This window comes from Euphorbia lathyris, chromosome 2, assembly GCF_963576675.1.
Source record: "Euphorbia lathyris chromosome 2, ddEupLath1.1, whole genome shotgun sequence".
Lineage (NCBI taxonomy): Eukaryota > Viridiplantae > Streptophyta > Magnoliopsida > Malpighiales > Euphorbiaceae > Euphorbia > Euphorbia lathyris.
In genome coordinates, this window is record NC_088911.1 from 100,645,195 (window position 1) to 100,669,594 (window position 24,400).

General features: G+C 35.3%; 1 protein-coding gene across 1 annotated transcript; it reads left to right on the plus strand.

Moving 5' to 3' along the window:
• The first annotated feature begins 1,714 nt into the window (after positions 1–1,714).
• On the plus strand, positions 1,715–2,464 carry LOC136219147 (uncharacterized). Its single transcript, XM_066006410.1, has 2 exons — positions 1,715–1,871; positions 2,025–2,464. Exons 1-2 carry the CDS (start codon positions 1,772–1,774, stop codon positions 2,297–2,299), a joined length of 375 nt encoding a protein of 124 aa, XP_065862482.1. The 5' UTR covers positions 1,715–1,771; the 3' UTR covers positions 2,300–2,464.
• Positions 2,465–24,400: the final 21,936 nt, after the last annotated feature.

Sequence of the window (24,400 nt, forward strand, 5' to 3'; positions counted from 1 at the left end):
TAAGGATATGTTTTGTTATAAATTAGGTAATGGAAAGAAGTTTTGGTTCTGGTTTGACCCATGGTTGAATAATAAAAGTATCAGTGAGATTGTGTCTGATATTTCAGTAGAAGAAACTGATATCCCAAAGAAGGCTAAAGTGGCTGATCTTTGGAAGCAAGAATGGAATTTACCTGACCCTAGTAATTCTGATACTGCTTCTACTTGGGAGCTTATTCGTGGTTTGAGCATTGGGGTGGAAGAGGATGTTGTTACTTGGAAACATTCTAAAACACGGTTATATTCTGTGAAAAGTGCTTATATTGCTTTAGTTCCTAAAAAGAATAAAGTGACTTGGTGGATTATTCCTTGGGGTTATAGGTACATTCGTAAGAATAGTTTCTTTCTATGGCTTGCGCTTCGAGGTAGATTGGTTGTTAAGGCTAATTTAAATAAGTGGAATTTGTCTATTGATCCTAAATGTAGCCTTTGTGGAAGGCAAGATGAAACCATTCCTCACTTATTTGTTGAATGTCAAGTGAGTGGAGATATTTGGAGAAAGCTTTTGCATAAATGCCAGATGTTGTATAATTCAACACACATATATAATTGGAGAAGAATTATGAGTTGGTATGTTAGAAGGGCTCGTGGAAAATCTGTTACTGCTGTAATTCGAAGGCTAGTTTTGAATGCAGCAGTGTATTGGGTGTAGAGAGAAAGAAATGAAGTGGTTTTTTTGTCAAAAGGTCTTTGATCCTCATAAAGTGCTCAACAATGTTTATGACATTAATGTAATTGGGAGGTATGACATTAATGTGGAGACTAGCATGATTTTTATGTAGTTGGTCCTAGGTTTCCTTATGCTGATGTAGATTGGGTTATTCATGGTTTTTGTTTCATTTTTTGGTGTTGCAGTTCCTTTTAATAAGGTGCTGAGTTTTTTTTTTTTTTTTTTTTTTATAGTTGTGGAGGATGGTTTTTCTTTGAGTTAAGGTTGTGCCTTTGTTTTATTTACTTTATGCTCATTCTGATGTTTAATATAAAATATTTTTCATCAAAAAGAAAAACTATGTAGATGTACCATTTGTGGGCCATGGTCGATAACGACCACACTTATTTTATTGCAGGACCCATAAATGATGCATTCCTATTGGTTGTTAGTTTCTAATAGGATACCAATTAGTTGATTTTGTGGGGTGTGCTAATTGGGGATTTTCGTACACGTTAGGGAACTAGTTGATAATTTTAGGAGTTTGATAGTCAATTTATAATTTGAAAATATTGTTTAGAAGGAAATACTCTTGACAATTAGTTTTACCAAAGCATCAAGATTCTTTTAATTGGAAGTAAGAAAATCGAAAGAGAAACATATTAATTTGCATAAAGTGTACAAAATCATTTAAATTCAAGCTATATTAGCTACAAATTCGCCAGAAACTTCCAAGAACATGACATTTTTGTTTTTGAAGGTGTAAAATATTGGTACTAATTAAATTTATAAGAAATGTGTCTGAACTTACAAATAATTACTTTTTCTATTAAATAGTATTAGACTTATTTAAGATTAGTAAGATTTTCCATATTCCTATTTCCAAACAAAATTATAAAATATGGAGGATGCATTTTTCTCTATCAATCCAAATTAAGCTGGCACAAGAAATATGTGTATCTATGATCAAAAAAACGACAAAAAGGTGAGCCCAATCCCTGATCTCTATCTCTCTGTCGAAAACCTTATAAATAGAAGAGCCCATATCTCAACTTCATCATCCAGAAAAAGAGAAATTCTGAAATGGCTATCTCAAAGATTTGTGTTGTGCTTGCTGTTTTTGTTGTTATCTGTTCGGAGATCTCAGCATCTCGTGAACTTGGTGAGACTACTGGTATGACAGGTGAGTATTACATAGATCTTAAATTTAATGAGTTAAACGAAATCCACTAAAATCAGTTGGAGAGTTTTTTAAAATATGTTACTGTATAAATTTTTCAGTGTAATTTAGGTTTATTTTAGAGGAAAAGTACTTATGTAGTTAATACTGTTGCAGATGGATATGCATATGGAGATGGATATGGAAAGGGGAAAGGCGATGGCGATTATGGATATAAGGGGCATGGTTATGGAGATTCATATGGGAAGAAAAAAGGGTCATGTTATGGAGATTCATATGGGAAAAAAGGGCATGGTTATGGAGATTCATATGGAGATTCCTATGGGAAAAAAGGGCATAGCTATGGAGATTCATATGGCAACAAAGGGCATGGCTATGGAGGATATGACCACAAGGGGTATGGTTATGGGCATGATGGAAAGAAGAATTAGATCAATGATTTAATTCACTTTTGCTTATATATGGGTCACAATTGTTATGTACTAGATACTGCAACATAACATATCAACTGTAATTTCACCTTTTGAAATTATACCCAATAAAATAAAAAGAGTATTTATCTTACAATAATAATAATATTACTGATTAATTTTCAATTTGAATTTCACAATCATAATCTCTCTTTATATATATATATATATATATATTGGAGGATACACTTCACTTCTACTACTGGATATCTGTAGTTGCGTGGAAAAAATTGTGATATCTTATTAACTAGAAAGCCAATGTTCGCACCAGTAAGTATTAGAGTCCGCGATTTTGGACCATTTATCATCTTCTTATTGTGCGAAGAAAGATGGGTGACCTAGCCGCCGCCTCCACCTAACCGCAGCCTCCTCCGTTCTTTTTCTTCTCTAGTGATCATCGCCATAGAAGACACCGCTGATGCACCCTTTGCCATTGCTCATTTATTTGACAGAAAATGGTTCGAAAAAGCGAAAACCCCTCTGATAGAACCTGCTATGGAAAATACTAGGCCTGCCATCTCCCCGTCGTCCTTTGCTTCGGTAGTTAAAACCTCGCTCGCCGCAACCACTATCTCTACCCCGTCGCAGCCTATGGTTTCAGAGGAAGGGGGATTCAAAGCAATCCGAATCCAACAATCCATTTATGAAGAACGGACTCGATCGTTCCAGCATTCGGTTATTGGTAGAATCTCGCTCTCAAAAGAGGATCGACCACGGAAGCACGCCGAGCTGAAGCAAAATCTCAATCGGATATGGAAGTGTTCGATGGACTGGAAATTAATCTCCCTGGGAAGAGGATTCTATCACATAATAATGTCGGATGCGGCCGCCCTTCGAACAATTTGAGTCTCGGAGCCATCCCTCTCAAACCTGGAATCATGAGGTTCACGCCCTAGTCCCCGGGATTTAACCTAGACTCGCACAAGTCCACTTCGGCTCAGGTATGGGTTCGTTTTTACAACTTGCCTTTGGAATTCTAGGATACTCGTATCTTAGCTAGTATTGCTCGTGTGGTGGGCATACCTATCTGTTTTGATCATAACACTGTGAATGGGGAATTTGGGCACTGCGCCAGGGTGCCAATTGATGTTGATTTATCTAAAGACATTCAATCGAAACTGCGTGTGGGTACTGCAGCTGATAAACAATGGGTCTTTCTGGAATACGACCGCTTGCCACCTCTTTGTTCTACATGCTCCTCCATTGGACACATAACGGTGCAATGTAGACGGAATGCTCACACGGAAGTGAAGAATGTTCCAAGAGAACATAAACAGGCACAGAAAAGTGGAAATACACATATTGATGCTCGGCAAGAGGAACAGGGGCTGATGACGGCACTGAAACATCAGAACACCCTAATGCTGATAAGCAATTGACTTTGGGAAGTACAAGGAATCTTAATACAGATAAGCAATTGGTCCTTAACATCTCAGTGGTGCCAGAGGAATCGGATATGGAGCCAAATGCCACTAAATCTTGGGCCGATTACAGTGAGGAAGGAAGTCGTTCAACGTCTGATAGTGAAGGGCAGGGTCATCATGTCACTACGCTAAATAGCCTCTCATATGACGGTTAAAAACCTTCATATGACGGTTAAAAACCTTCAGACGACGGTTAGGTTCTGTCATGTGAAGACACGACACATGACATTAGCACTACACCATTGATTGCCTATAGCAACCAATTTTAAAAAACTGTTGCCGCAAAACGTTGCATTTCCTTGCATTATATATTTTTTTCTTTTGCTCATGTTTATGTAAGTCAAATGCAATGATTATGTATGAATTGTTGCCTTTGCTGATTTTTAAGTGTTCAATTTGAACTAAGGCAACAATAATATGACATTTACGATATGTCGTTGCCTTCTTTAACTTGATAATTAGATGTAGCAACGATATGCTAGGTAAAAATATTATTCCTACGTTGCATTTAATAAAAATAAAATCACTATACCTAATTAATTTGATGAATTTAATTTCAACACTTGTTAATTAAGGATTCTATATATATAGTTTGTAAATAATTGAATTTATTGACTGAAAATAGTATAATAATTTTTCTTAGATAGTCATAGAAAAAAATACAAAAACAACTAAAATAAATAAATTATATACTAATTAATTAATATATTAAGAATTTGGTTAAGGTGCAAAAATACCTTTAATGTTTACAGTTAAGACTAATTTTATCCATAACGTTTAAAATGATGCAATTTTACCCCTAACGTTGGTAGTCAAGAGTAATTTTACCCCTAACATTTAGAATGGTGCAATTTTACCCCTAATGTTGGTAGCCGAGAGCAATTTTACCATAACTTTGGCAAGTTGGGTCAATTTGAAAAATAATTCTCTAATTGTCTTCTTGGTCATGAATCTTGTCATCTACACTTCACATATGACTTATTTTATCACTCATCAACAACAGATCGTAAACATATGATTACACATGAAAAATTTAAAAAATATACTGTCTATTTTACGTATTAGATAAAAAAAATTTACCGAATTTATAAATATTAATCTCTAATTTTATTATTAAATCACACAAAATATGATTTTTTTTAAATGAACTGATATGAAATTGATGCAGAATAAGGAACAAAATATATGTGTTTCCTAATAATATCTGAAATTGACCCAATTTGCTAACGTTAGGAGTAAAATTGCTCATTGCCATAAACGTTAGGGAGTATTTTTTTCATTTTATCATGTATATTAATAATTTGTTCCTATTAATTAAGAATTAGTCAACAAATAATACCCACTAAAAATTCCTACCAAATTTTCTTTAAAAAAGAAAGCCTACCAAATTAATATTTTCATTTCCCACCATTAATTTTCAATTTCCTCCAATTTTCAATTACACACTATTTTCACTTTCCCCTAATAATTTGATCCAATTTTTAATTCACACTCATTCCCTTATCACACCTTTTCACTTTCCACTCATTCAATTCTCAAGGTCGGCTCTTTTTCTTTCACCCCCAATTACAGCTAGTAACCCTAAAGGTTTCTTCCTTTCTTACTGGTTCACTCTCTTTTTGCCTTTCTCACTTCCATTCTCATTCACGATCTCACTCTCACCGAGAGTAACCCATTTCTCTTGCGTTTTCCCTAGTTTCCACACTGTAACCCTCTTACCATCAAACCAATTAGGTACTTCTAACTTAACAGCTCACCTGAATCAACAAGGGTCTTTCTTTTAGGTAACATCTGATTCTTCTGTAACTTATTTGTTTTTAATTTATGCGTGTAATTTGCTTGCTATTTCTTTTCAAAGTTCAGAGGTTGTAATGTAGTTTAAACTTATTTGAACATCTTATTTTAGGGCTGATTCTTCTATCTTGAGATGCTTATATATTGTTCAGATCTTTGTTTGCTTGGTTAGCCACATTTTCTTATCTTTATTTTTGAAAGAGTTGACGTCATTAGCATCAATAAGTTTTTGGCACATGGATAAAAGTTCATATGTGATTTTTATAGCGTAGCTGTCTGTGCAAGCTGGAACTAGCATTTTGATTTTTCTTTTTAAATTTCTTTGAACATATTGATTGTTGGTGTCTAGAAACAGATAATGCGTCATATTTAGATTACATGAGATAAGATGATACGTCGGATTAAGATCTTCCATTTGCGGAATTATAGCGTAACATGGTCAGCTATATAAGTTATTCTCTAACTGAGGGAAAAATTCTATTCCTGAAGCACATAAAAGTTATTTATCTCTAAGGTAACCACAAAATCTCTTTGATATGGCAAAGATTTATTTAACTCTTGTCCATTTTTCATATTTGACAACTTCATATCCTCTTGCTGGATCTAGTTCAAAGCATCTTGTTTGTTAATGTAGATGGATCTTTGTTTGCTAGTTACCTAAAACAAACAAATAAACAAATGATTACTCAGGGTCTTGAACTTTTATTTGAAATTGCGGTTTTGATACCATTATATCATTAAGCTTATCTAGGATAGTATATTCAATGGTTGCAACTGAATTGAGGAAAATGAATATTGTGATCATGTGAAATATAAACACCGGGTATTTGTTACGATAGGGTGTTAAGGTACCGGGTATTTGTTACGACAGGGTACCTAGAGATATGAGACGGGATACCGGGTATTTGTTACGACAGGGTATCCCAGGATATGATTTTATTGGCCAAGCAACCATTGGATATTACTAGACTAGAGTAAGCAGGGCCCTTAAAATAAATTAATAGTAATTTATCAATTATTAGATTGTTTGCTTGATAACTAATAAATTTAAATGAACGAAACTATTGTATGCGCATGTGGTTGAACTGTGTATTTAATTAACTATCTTTTTGAGTCGGCAGCTCACCCCTTGCCACCACCACTTTTCAGGAATAAAGGACTAGCGATGCTCGTATGGATCGGCCAGTATGTAGAGTCATCTTTATTAAGATTTTATTTCTAATAGTCTAGTTTATCTGCACTTTTGAATTTTATTAGTATATTAAATGAAATTTATTATTGTCCTAGAATTTGACGGTCCCATAAAAAGGGGTGTTACATTTATTGGTATCAGAGCGTCAGTTTTACGTTCCAATGGGTAGAGTATAAGGAGTTAGGATACATACTGGCCGAGCGTTTAGTGAGAATAAAACCTTAGTGTTTTGTTTTGTAATAATTCACTTTATTAACAACTAGAAAATGAGCTTATACAACAATGAAAGATCAAACAAAAAAAACCCTAATTCTCAGCATATTAAATTTTTGACCTTGTTGATATTCATGTTCATAAGGACTAACAATCATTTGAATTTCATGGTATGACATGTTTTATATTTATCCTTATGTTAGTAAGTTTTAATTTTACTAATATTTTTTTTGGACAGCCTGACATGGTAAAATAATAATAATAATAATAATAATTTGAGTCTTCACTATGTTATGTTTTTCTCATCAGCTTGTATACTTTCGTGATGATAGTGTGTTTGATCAACCTCAATTCTACATACGGATTAATTCCTCTAATACTCATACTGATACGATCATGTTTATCTTTACTTGATGGTTTATCATAATTTATATTCCTTTTAATTTGATTTTGTTACTTCTCATACTATAAACTAAACAATTGTTATTATCTCAATGTCATAATGGTCTCAAAATTTCTTAAACTGTATGTAGTTGATGATATCCTTTCAATTCAGTGCAACATTTCCCAACTAACATAAACACCACTCTTTTCATATTCTTAGTTCGGGATACCCAGCATTTGATACTTATTCTGATCAATTCATTAGGAAAATAGTATATAGGTACTCTGAGTCTGTTGTGTATCTACTAATTCTCTCAGCTATGTTTTCCTTGTTTTATACAATCCATTGTCATCTGAGCTTCACTATATAACCACGACACTTTCTTTTTCTTCCATAGTTCTATGTTAAGCCTTTTCTGATATGTAGATGTTATCATCTATGCTTGAAAATTCTACTATAATCTAGTTGCCTGGTCTACATTAGTTGTTGATAACTTTCATCTTCTATTAGTTGCATTGCGTATCAGTCCTGATATATCATAAGTGAAATTTAAGGCTTAAAGCTTGAGATATTGAGTATATTGTCCTATGTAGATTCATATATTATGTTTTATCATGTTTCATTTTCTTTTTTTATTGTATATGATTAAAATATCTCTTAGTTCTTAAATATTAAGACTTGAACTTCATGCATTTGTGACATGACTTAATAATGGATTAACTATATCTTATACATCTCAATTTTCTTATTTTTATTTTTTATTTTTTTTTAACTATGTTTCTAAACATTTACTATCTATATCTGTTATGAGTTAGCTCAGTTTTTCAAGTGATGTTTGTTTATTATTTGTACTTAGATTGTTCTTATCATCAAGCTATGCTAATAAGGATACTTTGTATAATTTTCAATTGTCAAAAAGTGTGAGTGATATATTGGCGCGAATTGACTTCCTTCTTGTTTTGTTAATTGATGCACGTGGTTTACCTACAAAAGGGATCTTGGATGCCTAGCAATAGTTGTAGATTATTGTTATTTTTTTCTTTTCTATATTTCTTATGGATGATTCATATACCAAGTTCAACAACCTTGCCTAAATAAATTACAAATAATGTAGCATATTCCTAAAAGAAGAATAAGTTGTAGTTTATACTTAATTAGATTTGTGACACCTCTCAGGCTTAATCAGATTAACAAAATATAGTAGGTTGACTTTGGGATCCTATGCTAATTGGTTAGAGATGTATAATTAGATTCTTTCAGCTTAATGGTTGGTCTATTTAATCATTTAGTTATCAATCAATAAAATGTTTTTAGTTATTTTCCATGTGGTCATTTTTTTTAAACCGATGTGATGGTTATAAAATCCTTAAAATTATGCATAGATTAACGAGTGGTTGGTGATAATAGTTATTTTTGTTATGCCAATTTATGAAGAGTAGAAGGTTAATTTTTAGAAAATGGGTGATAACCAAATACTTTTGTGAGCTTAAACATTACCATGTGCTTTTAAAAACCTTTTATCCTCATTAGGGCAGTTCAATGACCAAAATGTTGATTAGTTTATATTCTTTTACTATCCATTTACTTATATGGTTTTGATTACACTGATTTTGGTTAGCAATTGTATGTCAAAGTGGGAATTAACTTAAGCTTAACTTTTGAGTTTTTTTTCTTTTGATATGTCTTACTGAATTAAATTGTTACTTACAATATTTGAAAAGACTCCGTCTTAGTGTCATATTTGTATTTTTTTTTTCTCTCGCGCGCTATTATTTGGATAAATCTCAATGGAAATCTTTTTCAAAGGTTTGTTTATCTCTTTTGATTTTTAATTCTTTTTAATAAAACAATTGTGTTAGAGGGATTCATTCAAAGAGAAATTGGATATACAAATTCGTTCATTCTTTTCTTATATAATTATTTCCTTTCTTTCTTTTAATAACTAAATTAAAAATTATTAAAGATTATTTTTGTGATATAAATTTGATTTCGGATGACAGTGGAATAGTTGTTATTATGGTTCTATTTTAGTTTTATTCTAAATCATTGTTGACTTTTTTTTCTCAATAGTATTTCGTTTATTCAAGTATTTTGTTTTAATTATTTCCACATCTCTTCAATATCTTTAGTATGTAAATTTCGGGGACGAAATTTTTTTAGGGAGGGAGAACTGTAACGTCCGCAAAAAAATTTCATTCATATAAATATTAATATGCATGCATTATAATGTTTCATTAATTTTGGTATAAAAATATATAAAATAAACAATAATTTAATTTCAAGGGATAAAAATTATTATATTATTTATTTATTTTTTTGAAGTGTAATTTCATATTTATATAAAAAAGTATTTACGGTATAGTTATTTAAGAATCATAAAAGTTATTTAAGGGTTTAATTATTATTATCATTAGAAAAATTTTAATTCCAAAAATATCCTAAACCCTACCCTAACCTCCCTATAAAAACAAAAGAAATGAGATAACTACTTTCTCATATATATGCCGCCGTCAGACCTTAGGAGGGGGAATTTTGTTTTCTTCATGGGATAAATTCGCACAGCCACTTGAAGGTTAGAACAAAAATAATCTCTTATTTCCATTTTGTTATTAAGAATTTAGCTCCTATGATATTGATTTTGATTTTATTTATCTTGGAAATTGAGTTTTGGAATGAAGTCATTTTTTTTATTGTTTCTGGAACATGATTACAACTAAACTTCTAATTTAGAATTTGAAATCCAAAAATAATGGAACCACCTTCGATTTATATATATTATTATTCAAAAAAAATCTTGAAGTTTGACACCATTAGAGAGCTTTTGATTAAATAAATGGACATGATACATAATTTACCTTCCTAATAGTTGTACATTGAGATAAAAATGTTCTATAATTAACATAGATTTTTCGTTGTAAATAATTAATGATATTAATGAATGTGATTACGGGGTCTGAAGAATTAGTGTCAAATAAATTCACAGGACGTGGGATTAAGTGGAGAATTAGCTCGACGTGTAGATTAAGTGGAGAATTAATCTGATTAGTTGGACTTGCCTTTTCCGATAGAGGTGAGTAGTTAATTAAATATACAGTACCTTTTATTATATGTTTGTTGCCATGTTGATTGGTTGAGATAAATTGTTTATTGGTTTGATCTTCGTGTTTGATATGTGTAAGTGGTTAATTAAATATATAGAACGTGTGCTTCTTTGTTTGTGTGCTATATTTGACTTGGTGTAATAATTGCTTATTGATTGATTTATATGTTTGATATGTATACTTGATATGTTTATGATGACTACGGTGACGTGAATGAATTGATTTTTGATATTGATGGTTGTGAGGACATGAATGGTTTTTAGACCGACACTTATTGCGGATAGAATGGAAATCGATTATGATACAGTTGATAATCTTTGGATAAACTGAAAGACTGTAAAATTATAAGAATAAGAGCTTATCTAGGATAGTATATTCAATGGTTGCAACTGAATTGAGGAAAATGAATATTGTGATCATGTGAAATATAAACACCGGGTATTTATTACGACAGGGTGTTAAGGTACCGGGTATTTGTTACGACAGGGTACCTAGCACTACAAGAAATCTGATTATATGTGACAATAATTTGATTGTCACCAAAATTGTTATAACAAAAAATTATTATTCGTTACAATAAATTTTTAATTATCACACAAAGTAATTTTGTGACTATTTTCTGAAATTATCACAAATAAATAAATGATTTTGTAACAATAATTTATTAGTTGTAACTAAATTTTTTATGTGATAATTAAAATTGTAACGATAAATATAAAATATGTTACAGCAAATTTATAATGGTCACAAAAACTAATTTTGTAACGGTTAAAAGGAAATGTCACAATTTATTTATTTTAGTTGTGACAATAAAAATTTATTGTAATCGAACTAGTTTTGTTACAATTAATAATTGTAGCTAAAAAATTAAAATACATGACAATATATCTAAAGATGTCACGAAATTTAATTATGTGACAATCTAAAAACAATGTCACAAAAAATATTATTAATTTGTGATAATAAATTTTATTTATAACTAAAACATTTTTATTATAATTATTAGTTGTAACTATAAGTTTAAATGTGTGACAGCACGTTTATAGTTGTCACAAAATATAATTACGCAACAATATAAAAGATTTAGTTTTCTTTAAAAAAAAGTTTGAAATAAATAAAAAAAATCAAATAGAAACACGTGACAGTTTTTCCTTCTATAAAAAATTAATAAGATTAATAAAAATACGGTTTATCTAACCTGTGCCATGAGGCACAAGTTTATCTTTAATCATTACAGTATTAATTATCTTTTTTTGCGGCAATAAATATAGGATAAATTATATCTATGGCCTCTGAACTTTATCATTTTCACATTATGACCACTCAACTTCATTTTTTTCCGGTATGATCATTGAACTTTACACTTTTTAACATCGGTGGCCACTTAACGCCTCAAAACGACCATTGAAGGCTAAAAATAAAAAATCCCTAGCCTCAATGATATTCTAAAGAACTTTAATTCTTGAAAAATTTCGTTTTCGTTTTAGAGAGTGAATTTTTAGAGAGAAAAAATTTAATTACTTACTGCCAAAAAAACCTAAATAATTAAAATTCACTTTCTCTCTCCTAACCAAACAACACCTAAATAAACTCAAAACGAATTTTTTTAAGAATTAAAGTTCCTTAGAATATCATTAAGGCTTTGGATTTTTTATTTTTAGCCTTCAATTGTCGTTTTGAGGCGTTAAGAGGCCACCGATGTTAAAAAATGTAAAGTTCAATGATCATACCGGGAAGAAATGAAGTTGAGTGGTCATAATGTGAAAATGATAAAGTTCAGTGGCCATAGATGTAATTTATCCTATATTTACTGCCGCAAAAAAGGTAATTAATACTGTAATGATTAAAGATAAACCTGTGCCACGAGGCACAGGTTAGATAAACCGATAAAAATATTATTAAGAAAATAAAGTTGAGAGATACAGAGGGAGCAGAAGCGGGAATGAAATCCATTTCCCCCCTTTATTCTTTACGACCCTGAACCCTCTAAACACCACGTTCACGTCACACCTTTGATGCTCTCCACCTACCAAATCTTGAGGCCGCCTACTCTTTTCCTTTGTTCCTTTCTATTTTTTCTTTGCTCTCTATCCCAACCCATATCCGTGAATTTTAATTACAGAGCCACGAAATTTCTTTGAACCCACCGTTGTAGCTCCATCAACAACATCATTATAGTTTACTTGCTCCCTCATCCTATGATTGACTTTCAGGTTAGTTAATTTAAGCTTTTTGGATATTAATTGGGTATTTGTAAATTAAGGGTTTGTGTTTATTGCTATGGTATGGGTTTTGTCATCCATGGTTTATGAGGGTTATATAGATAGTTATGGGTTTTTGGAATTTGCTGATTGTGAGGGTTATAATTGGATTTTAATGAATCTCAATTGTAACATGCAGTTTTTTATGTGTGTATTTAAAAATGAAACCAGGGACCTTAACACCAACACTTGGAATTTTCATTTATGGATTTTAGGTGATTGGATTAGGGAGATGTGAAAGGTTTACATGCTTCAATTGTCAAAAGGATATCAAAGGAAAACATATTTCATTATCACAAAGGTATTATTTCCAATTACTGTTGTGATTTTACCTAATTACTATATTGTTTTTCTCATTCAGTTGCCAAGTGATAGAGAGTTTGAAATTTGATTCTCTGTGCATAAACAGAGTGAGGTGCTCAATTCTTATTTCCCCATTTACATGATTTGTATGAGTCTTTTTCCAAAATGACAGAACAACCCTTCATTTGATTTCATTGTTAGACAAGCGCGGAGTTATGTAAGGATATCAATATCCCTTTTCGATTTAATTATTAGCAAATTATATTATTCATGTATAATTAAGATATTTTTAAGTTTCTTGTAGTTACTCATCTTGTTGTTATTAGGAGCTTTTGTTGAAGAGCCTTCTATATTTATACGGGTTGATTAATGATACAGATTGAAAGCGATAAATGAAGGTTTTAATCGTAAACCAACAAAGAGTTTCTTCTCTAGCTAAACTAGAAGGAGTGAATCCCAATAACAAGGTATAAACCTCGGTTCTCAAAGAGAATAATGTTTGATTGATAGAAGTTGTCGTTATTCTTACAAAATGAGGGTTTAAATACTCCCCTCTAATAATGACAAAAGACAAAGATTACCCCTACTAAGGTTACATTCAGGTTATCGACTGAAGGGTAAAATGGGTGATACGCCCCGACAATCGGTACAATGGTACAGGTACGGATTGTCAGGTTGTTGGTGAATTACTTCGGGAGCAAGTAGTCTGAGAGATCCACCCAAGGTAGATGTTGATACGCCTCCTTACGCACTCCTAGATTCGCCCCGCTGGCTTGTCCTGGGGATCCGCCCTCCTAGGTACAACCTTCGTGAGCCTGATGTCTTGGGGATCCGCCAGAGCGCCTGTGATCAGTGATCTTAGTTAGGATGTCCGCATCATTCTCTCCTTCTTTAAAAGAACTCGGCACTGATTCGCCCTGTTTGAACTCCAAAGGACCATCCGACTTCCATGGGCTAAGGTCACGGATGTTGAATGCTGGTGAGATTTTACCAAGCTAGTTCGGCAATGCTATATGATAGGCATTGGCATTGACCTTCTTGGTGATCTTATATGGCCCGTATTTCCTAGGCCGAAGCTTGCTACTGGCGACGTTGGCGAGTCTCTCTTTGCCCAAGTATACCATAACCTCATCCCCGACTTCAAACTGTAGGTCCCTGCGGTGTTCATCCGCCTTGGTCTTTAACTTCTGATTTCTCTCCTCAAGAGTCTCTTTCACCTCTTGGTGCATCTGTATATAATCCTTGGCCAGCTGGTTGGCGGTCACATTTCCTTTGGGAAGATGGGCTATATCAAGGACGTGATTCGGGGTCTTTGTGTATACCACTTCAAATGGAGATCTCCCGGTTCCCGAATGGACAGAGCCGTTGTAGGCGAACTCAGCTTGGGCTAAAACCATATCCCACATTCTGGGCTTATCCTTACGTTTGATGCGCAGTAAGTTTCCCAAAGTTCTATTGACCACTTCTGTCTGTCCGTCTGTTTGAGGGTGGGCGGTGGTGCTAAATTTCAGAGACGTATCAAACAGAGCCCACAACGTCCGCCAGAAATGACTGAGGAACTTCGTATCACGATCCGAGACAATGCTCTTAGGTACGCCATGTAGCCTTACAATCTCTTTGAAGAATAGCTTCGTTGTTGCCGAAGCATCATTAGTCTTGCGACATGGTATGAAGTGAGCCATCTTTGAAAACCGATCAACCACGACAAAGATGGAATCCATGCCCCTCTAAGTTTTGGGTAACCCTAGGACAAAGTCCATGGACAGATCCTCCCAGATGGTTTCTGGCACAGGCAAAGGTAGCAGCAAGCCAGCATTTGTAGTGCGTCCCTTGGCGGACTGGCAGATATAGCATCGTTCTACTAAGTAGGCAACATCTCTCCTCATCTTAGGCCAGAAATAACGGGAACTCACTGCTTCATAAGTCTTGTCTCGCCCAAAATGCCCTCCAAGGGATCCGCCATGTAGATCCCGAACAACCTTCTCGCGAATGGAGGTGCAAGGTAAGCAAAGCTGGTTGCCCCTCATGAGATACTCATCCATCAGGTGATACGCTCCATCTCCATGCTGGTTCTTACATTTTTCCCAAATACTCCCAAAATCAGGATCCGCCAAGTATTCTCCTCGGATGTGTTCAAAACAATCGGTCTCCAGGTTTACTGTCTTGATTAGTGACACCCTTCGACTCAAGGCATCCGCCACCTTGTTCTGTTTTCCAGCCTTATGGATAAGCTTATAGGGGAACTTATCTATGAAGGCGGACCACCGGACATGCATGGAGCTTCGAAGTTGCTTCTGACTTCCCAGGTACTTGAGAGCTTGATGGTCAGTGTAGAGGATGAATTCTTTTCCCACCAAGTAATGCTCCCATACTTTCAACGCCCTCACTACAGCATAAAACTCTTGATCATAAGTTTCCCATTTTTGTCGTGCCTCACAGAGCTTCTCACTAAAGTATGCAATGGGCCTCTTTTCTTGCATCAAGACACCACCAATCCCAACTCCACTGACATCACACTCAACTTCGAACAGCTTATCAAAATTTGGATACGCCAGAACTGGCGTTGTACTCAGCTTTTCCTTGATCAAGGCGAAGCTCTCTTCTTGGGCATCCGCCCACTCGAACCCCTTTCCCTTCTTCAAACATTCCGTCAATGGGGCGACTATAGAACTGAAGTTTTTAATGAATCACCGATAAAAGGTTGCTAGCCCATGAAAACTCCTGATGTCCCCCACATTCCTCGGAGTAGGCCATTCTCGGATGGCTCTTACCTTCTCTCCATCAACTTGGACCCCTTCGCCACTAACCACGAACCCAAGGAAAAACAGGCTCTCCATGACAAAATCACATTTCTTAGTGTTGGCGTATAGCTGGTGTTTCTTTAATAGGGCAAATACTGTCCGCAAGTGCTCCACATGTTCCACCAAGGTCTCGCTATGAATCAGGATGTCATCAAAATACACAACTACAAATTTTCCAATCACGGGGCGAAGCACCTGATTCATCAACCTCATAAAAGTACTGGGGGCGTTGGTCATCCCAAATGGCATAACTAACCATTCATGCAATCCATCTCTCGTCTTGAAGGCGGTCTTCCACTCATCCCTAGATCGGATTCGTATCTGATGATAACCACTCCTGAGATCAATCTTGGAGAAGACTCGAGATCCGCCAAGTTGGTCCAGCATGTCATCCAACCTTGGAATCGGGAACTTGTACTTGATGGTGATCTTATTAATAGCCCTACTGTCAACACACATCTGCCAAAACCCATCCTTCTTCGGTGTAAGTAAAGCTGGAACAGCGCAAGGACTCATACTCTCCCTAACGTATCCCATCTCGATGAGTTCCTCCACCTTCTGTCTCATGATGTCATTCTCCTTTGGGCTCATTCGATAATGTGGGAGGCTTGGTAAACTAGCCCCAGGCACAAGATCGATGTGATGTTGGATGTCCCTCAAAGGTGGTAACCCACTTGGCAGTTCGTTAGGGAACAGATCCTGATATTCGCCAAGTAGGCGGGTCACTTCATTCGGCATCTCCTTTTCGTCCCTTTGGGCGGATTCGTGATTCGCCTTAACCATTACCACATACACCATTTGGCTCTCTTCACATTCGCTGACAAACGATTTGTGTGTAGGACAAACGACCAAAGTAGACTTCTCGTCGGCCTTTGGCTCTCTCATCATTGGCGTAAGGACGAACTTCACCCCATTCTTCACAAATCTGTAAGTGTTCTCTCTTCCTGCATGGGTGGCATCGTTATCAAACTGCCAGGGTCGACCCAACAATAGGTGGCAAGCATCCATATCGACCACATCACAACAGACTTCATCATTGTAATCACCAATCACAATAGGTACCCTGCATCTCTGGGTCACCCTAAGCTCACCCACATTTTTGATCCATCCCACTCTATAAGGGTCGGGATGTGCCTCCGCCAACAACCCGAACTTCTGAACGGCGCTGCTGCTAACAATGTTCTCTTGGCTCCCACTATCTATTATCACATTGCATCGCCCGCCTTTCACAAGACAGCGGGTCCTGAATAGGCGGTGCCTCTGATCTCCCTCTACCCGGCTGGAGACTAACAAACGCCGTACCACATGAATGGCGTATCTTTCTTCATCCGCCTCATCATCATCTTCTCCTAAGGGTTCGCAAAATACTTCATCCCCTTCGTCATAGTCATCCTCATATCTCTCCACCATGTTGGCGCTCTTCCTCCTAGGACATTCGTTGGATCTATGGCCTAGCTCATTGCACCGAAAACATTTGAAAGGTGCTGGCCTCGCATACGGATTGTTGCTCTTAGGTGGTATAGGTGCTTCCTTGTATGGCCTAGTATCTCCAACAGATCCCCTTCCCACACTGTTAACCTTGGCCCCACTGGCACTCGCCACCTGCTTGCCTTTGTCATAAGACCTCACGTTATCTCTTCCTCCAGGCGTATACTCAGTAGTGGCGGATCTCCTGGATCTCCCGGTCAGTTGGGATTCAGCCTTGAGGGCTAAATTCCTAGCATCTTGTACTCAAACCACCATCTGTGTGCCAATACGATCCTGGATGTTGTATCTCAACCCTTCTAGATACCTAGAGGTCTTTTGGCTTTCAGTTTCAGACAAGTTGGCCCTTGCTGATAGCCTCAAGAACTCCGAGATATACTCATGGACACTTCGAGTCCCTTGAGAGCATCCCCTGTAGGAGCTGTAAATATACTGCTCATAATCCGGCGGTAAGAACCACTCCCTCAACATCGCCTTCATTCGTAGCCAAGATCGAATTGGATATCTGCCCCCTCTTCTTCTTTCTTCCCTCATCTGATCCCACCAAACTGATGCGCCACCCTTCAGGCTATACGCCACCAGCCTTACTTTCCTCTCATCAGGAATCCCAGCATACTCAAAGAAACGTTCAACTTCCGATAACCAGTCTAAGAACCCCTCTATATCCAGTTCACCTCCAAAAGATGGTAAGTCTATTTTTAGCTTAAAGGCATCATCTCTATCAAAGTTCCCTAGACCTGGATATCCCCTAGCAACCTCCACACGTCGGTTGTCAACAGGCCCAACATCCCTCATAGTTCTAACGGTATCATCATTTTCGATACCCTCAAAGTCATCACTATCACTATCAGCGTTATGCACAATGACAAAGTTGGGTTTTCTTACCTTAGGATCCCTAGGATCCATTTGTAGAAGCGGTTGTTCACGGACTCCTTCATTTTTATGGGTCAGTCCTCCCGCAGTGGGTCGGATTATTGCCAGAACCTCCAGCTTGAAGTTTTTGAATGAGGTGGTTAGCTCCAGGAATCGTTGGTCGGTTTGCCTCTGCCGCTCATGGCTGGCTTGGATCTGCTCCGCGAGGTGCTCCCTCAGCTCCTCATACCTCCGGTCACTGGTTTCCATGGAATCTTGCGGTTGTCGGGATTGAACCATTGCCAAAAGAAGTTTCGGGTCAGGAAACGATTGGCTCTGATACCAACTGATACAGATTGAAAGCGATAAATGAAGGTTTTAATCGTAAACCAACAAAGATTTTCTTCTCTAGCTAAACTAGAAGGAGTGAATCCCAATAACAAGGTATAAACCTCGGTTCTCAAAGAGAATAATGTTTGATTGATAAAAGTTGCCGTTATTCTTACAAAATGAGGGTTTAAATACTCCCCTCTAATAATGACAAAAGACAAAGATTACCCCTACTAGGGTTACATTCAGGTTATCGACTGAAGGGTAAAATGGGTGATACGCCCCGACAATCGGTACAATGGTACAGGTACGGATTGTCAGGGTTGTTGGTGAATTACTTCGGGAGCAAGTAGTCCGAGAGATCCGCCCAAGGTAGATGTTGATACGCCTCCTTTCGCACTCCTAGATTCGCCCTGCTGGCTTGTCCTGGGGATCCGCCCTCCTAGGTACAACCTTCGTGAGCCTGATGTCTTGGGGATCCGCCAGAGCGCCTGTGATCAATGATCTTAGTTAGGATGTCCGCATCAATTAATTAATTTACTACAATCTCTATTTTGTGTTTGAACCGGTAAACAAATAGTTGAGTATAGTGTTTAAGAGCATTCGAGTTTTCCTTTAAGATGGAAGGAGCTGGTAACTAACAGTTCACGTTGATCGATTTGCAACTGAAAACCATTTTCAGATATGTTAATCATCCTGAGGCTATGACAGATGCAATTCAAGGTCTCTAACCACTTTTTAAAGCAATACTTAGCATGTGATTGAGTGCAATTGCAGAATAAGAAAATTCCCATCTGAAATTACTAATGTTTCATGCATTTTTATCTTTATTTTTCTATAGCCTTGCTGGGAGCATGCCAATAATGGAGTCTCTTTGTTGAGCTTGAAAATATGATGTAAGTTTCTATAATTTTGAATTTTGTGGCATTACTGAGAGTTACCTTTAATCAATAAACCAGTTAAGCAATCTTATCCATTAAAATGATCAAGATGTTTGTTTCAATAATCTTAATGTTCATTTTGTTTCAATAATCTTAATGTTCGAGATTTTTATAATATTATTGAACATTCCTTTGATATCCTCTTCATGACAGACTTTGTAATGAACTTGGGTTTTCTACAGGTGAGAACTTTGGGAGGTAACGGGATCACAATTGGAGGAATGAAACTAGAAGATATACAAACCCTTTATCAACATCATAAATGTAGCTTCCTTTAAATTTATAGGAATAAATTTCTCTTTAAAATTTGTATTTTTCTTTTTCCAAATTGTATCCTGAATCAACCAATTATCTTTAGTAGTCCCTTCAATCCAGCATTTTTTCAATCCAAACATTAAAATGCAATGCAATTTTTATTCATATAATTTTTTAAAATTAATTGTTGTCAATATTCTATCGCAAATCGTCTCGCCATGGTTTTGTCAGCCTGTGAAAGGAAATTACATGACACTGTCTCTGTCAAAATTCATCATGGATATCTTGATGAACTAATTATTGACGAATGTAATCTATATTTACGCTGATTACCGACATATAATCCTGTTGTAATCAGCTAATTTGTCATTGTGATAACTCAAAAAATTGTAACTGATTTACAATTGTTATAATAAAAATATTGTTACAAGTTTAAATGTGATAATAACAATTGTCACACAAATTATTTTAGTGACAATAAACAAAAGTTGTCACATGATTTTAGTTTAATTTAAAAGATAATATGTGAAAACATACTATATTTGTGATAATATCTTATTTTTCGGTTACAATAAAAGTTGTAGCAATTAAAAGTAGTGTGACAATATATTTATTATCACAAATAATAATAATTTTTGCGACAATATTTTATTGTCACATTTGTCAAAAACTTTTAGCAACGGAGTTTTACGTGACAACTCTCGTAACAACTAATTATTGTCACATAAAATTTTATATGACAACATTTCATGATTACATGACAATATATATTGTCACAAACAACCTGATTTCTTGTAGTGTAGAGATATGAGACGGGATACTGGGTATTTGTTACGACAGGGTATCCCAGGATATGATTTTATTGGCCAAGCAACCATTGGATATTACTAGACTAGAGTAAGCAGGGCCCTTAAAATAAATTAATAGTAATTTATCAATTATTAGATTGTTTGCTTGATAACTAATAAATTTAAATGAACGAAACTATTGTATGCGCATGTGGTTGAACTATGTATTTAATTAACTATCTTATTGAGTCGGCAGCTCACCCCTTGCCACCACCACTTTTCAGGAATAAAGGACTAGCGATGCTCGTATGGATCAGCCAGTATGTAGAGTCATCTTTATTAAGATTTTATTTCTAATAGTCTAGTTTATCTGCACTTTTGAATTTTATTAGTATATTAAATGAAATTTATTATTGTCCTAGAATTTGACGGTCCCATAAAAAGGGGTGTTACACTTGTGCTAAATGATTACGTAATGTCATATTACTCTTGTTATGTTGCAGCTTATTTATTACTACCATCACCTTTAATGTCATCACATGACATACTAATCATTAAAACCGTCAAGTTGACGTGTGGAAAATTGGTATATTGAACTTGTGATGACAGTTCATATAATAATTTCTGCCGTTATAACTTGTTTTAAATGGCATAGGTCTTAATCAATCATGTCAAAAGATTTATTTTCAGATGACATATTCGTTTATTTTAATGTCTTTTTATTATTGTTTAGATGACATTTTTTAAAATTAAAATGTCACGTTTTGCCTTCTTCTTCGTATGAATTTCTGGTTTTTACCTGAATAATGAAACATACTCAATTGAAAATGAAATTCTGTATATCAATGGTTTTAATTTTATTAGAGATCAATGCTCATAATCTATTTATATTTGTACACATAAATTTCTGAATTAAAACTTAAAAAATAACCAATACATATCCAAATTCTGAAACAAATTGATCTTGATGTATCTCCATATCTTGGAGTCATTATTAGGCCTATAATCCCAAAGTCTTGATATCTGCAAAACCCAAAGCAGGTCATTAATACACTAGCATCATCACACAAAATCCTAAAAGCACTAAAGACCTTTCCCCTTTCGCGACCGTTCACTTAGCCACCACTATCATATCAGTATAAATAATAAGCATCACAATCGTTCAGTGTCCATATATTCAACGCAGAAAACTTACATTGTATAATGGATCCCCTTGCGATTGTTCAGGAACATGTAATTTCTGACATGGAGAAATTGTACATGGAGAACCCAGGGTGGCTTTTGGCCATCGATGGTATGTCAATCCATATTTTCTTCTTTAACTCTTCCTGATTTCTTCTTTCTACTTGTAAATGATTCTTCTTATATTGGATGATAACAGGTCCTCTGGATCATAAGTTATTCAAATGGGCGGTCAGAATAAAAGGCCCCCAATACACCCCATATGAAAGGGGTGTATTTGAAATCAGAATCAGCTACCTTCCGGAGTTCCCAAACAGACCTCCAACGGTAATATTAACTTATATCATTAAGATATATGAACCTACATGACATTGTATACACATACATTAAACAATATCTCCTCTTATTCTCAGTTTCGCTTCTGGAATATGATCTATCATCTTAACGTGGCTCTTGAGGGGATGATTTATCTTCCCCATCTCCTTACTCACCCTCCCTATCCCACTGCCATGGTATAGATATGCCACCATTTATCTAGTTCATTTGATAAACACTTAATCATGTTTCTGATCTAATTATTCTATGCATTTTGTAGATGTTGTGGCATATATATGATCTACTACTACAGCCCCACATTGAGGCGCCATTTCCTGGGCAATAAGAAGTTACTGAGAAATACCTCAACAATAGGGAAGATTATGAGGGGCTCACATGGAAATGGACTGAGGAGTATGCAATGTGGATATGAGGGGCTCCAAATGTGGTTCTCCTTCAAATTCCAAATTTCCTTTACTATCTTTACTATGAGATAGTAAAAGAGATTTGGAATTTGAAGGAGAATCGAAAGGCAACACTCAACCCCCTCCCCCCTTTTTGTAATATAACATAGAGCTTGCTATTCAGTTCGTATGTATATGTATATTCAAGTAATATCAAAAGACATCTTATCGTTTGCAATGTATATGAGAACATGCAAGTAGCCTAAATTGACCATTTTACAATGTTCCTCCCACTTGGATTGTACTCGTTGAAAACAGAGCACGGTGATGAAGTTTGCAATGCTCTAACCATAAGTTCATAACTTATGTTGATAGCATCGAAAACCCATCACCATTCTGAATGGTTTCAATCAGATAACAAGCCAAGTGGAAGATATATCGTAAATCTATCTCATCATCACCCACAACAACATCATACATGTAACTAATCAGCTACATGCCCAATGAATATTCATACACATACTCAATTAGTTCTAACTTCCTAAATAGAACATAAAACATAAACATGCTTCATACACATACACATACTTAATCAGTTCTAGCAGTATAGCTTGTAGGTATAAGACTATTCCCATATCATAATGAACATTCATAGCAATGCACATATATAACCCTTTACAGTATACTTGCCACTTGGATTGTACTCGTTGAAAAGTGAGCACGGTGATGAAGTTTGCGATGCTCTAACCACGAGTTCATAACTTATGCTGATAGCATCGAAAACGCATCACCATTCTGAATCGTTTCAATCAGATAACAAGCCAAGTGAAAGATATATTGTAACCCTATATCAGCAGCATAACTCATGTTCAAATAAAAAGGAATCAGGTGAGTTCATAACATTTTTAGCTTTAGACTATACCTAATCAGCTACATGCCCAATGAACATTCATACACATATCACAATGAACATCCATAGCTTTAGACTATGCCTAATCAGCTATATGCCCAATGAACATTCATACACATAGTCAATCAGTCTAGCTTCCTAAAAAGAACATCAAACATAAACATGTTTCATGCATATACACATACTCAATCAGTTCTAGCAGTATAACTCATATGTATAAGAGTATGGCCAATCACAATGAACATTCAAAGCTTAAGAGTATGCCTAATCAGCCACATGCTCAATGATCATTCATACACAAACTCAATGAGTCCTAGCTTCCTAAATAGTTCTATCTAACCAATCAGTTCATACCAATCATTTCATATTCATACCAATCACTTCATGCATGGTTAAGGTATTCAACCAATCAGTTAATAGCAATGCACATACATAACCCTTTATAATATACTTGCCACTTGGATTATACTCGTTGAAAAGTGAGCACGATGATGAAGTTTGCGATGCTCTAACCACAAGTTCATAACTTATGCTGATAGCATGGAAAACCCATCATTCTAAATGGTTTCAATCAGATAACAAGCCAAGTGGAAGATATATAGTTAACCTATTTTAGCATCACCCATAACATCACCCACAACATCATACATGTAATCGTTCAGTTCAAACCAACATAACAATATATATACTCAATGAGTTCAAGTTTCCTAAATAGAACATCAAACATAAACATGCTTCATACACATACTCAATCAGTTTAGTGTGGCCAAGCACAATGAACATTCATGCACATACTCAATCAGTTCTAGCTTCCTAAATAGAACATCAAGCATAAACAAGCCAACATAACAATAATATATACTCAATAAGTTAAAGAAATTTTCTCATATGCTAAAGGCATGAACTGATTGACACTCTCTTCAGTCAGCCTTCCCATGTACTTAAGCTTTCTTACTATCCCTGCAAATATTATGTTCAAATAAAAAGGAACCAGATGAGTTCATAACATCTTCAGCATCAGACACTGTATTGCCCTAGGTTAAAAAAGATAAAGACTCAAGCTTTTCAGCAGTGAATCTAACAATGAATATAATAAAATTAGTGTATCTAAGCGAGAGATCTAACC

What these genes read in the sequence shown, in the direction of transcription:
- LOC136219147 (XM_066006410.1), top strand. Translation starts at nt 1,772, where the DNA reads ATGGCTATCTCAAAGATTTGTGTTGTGCTTGCTGTTTTTGTTGTTATC. An exon ending in TGAGACTACTGGTATGACAG is followed by an intron (nt 1,872 to 2,024) that starts GTGAGTATTACA and finishes ATACTGTTGCAG; the next exon opens with ATGGATATGCATATGGAGAT.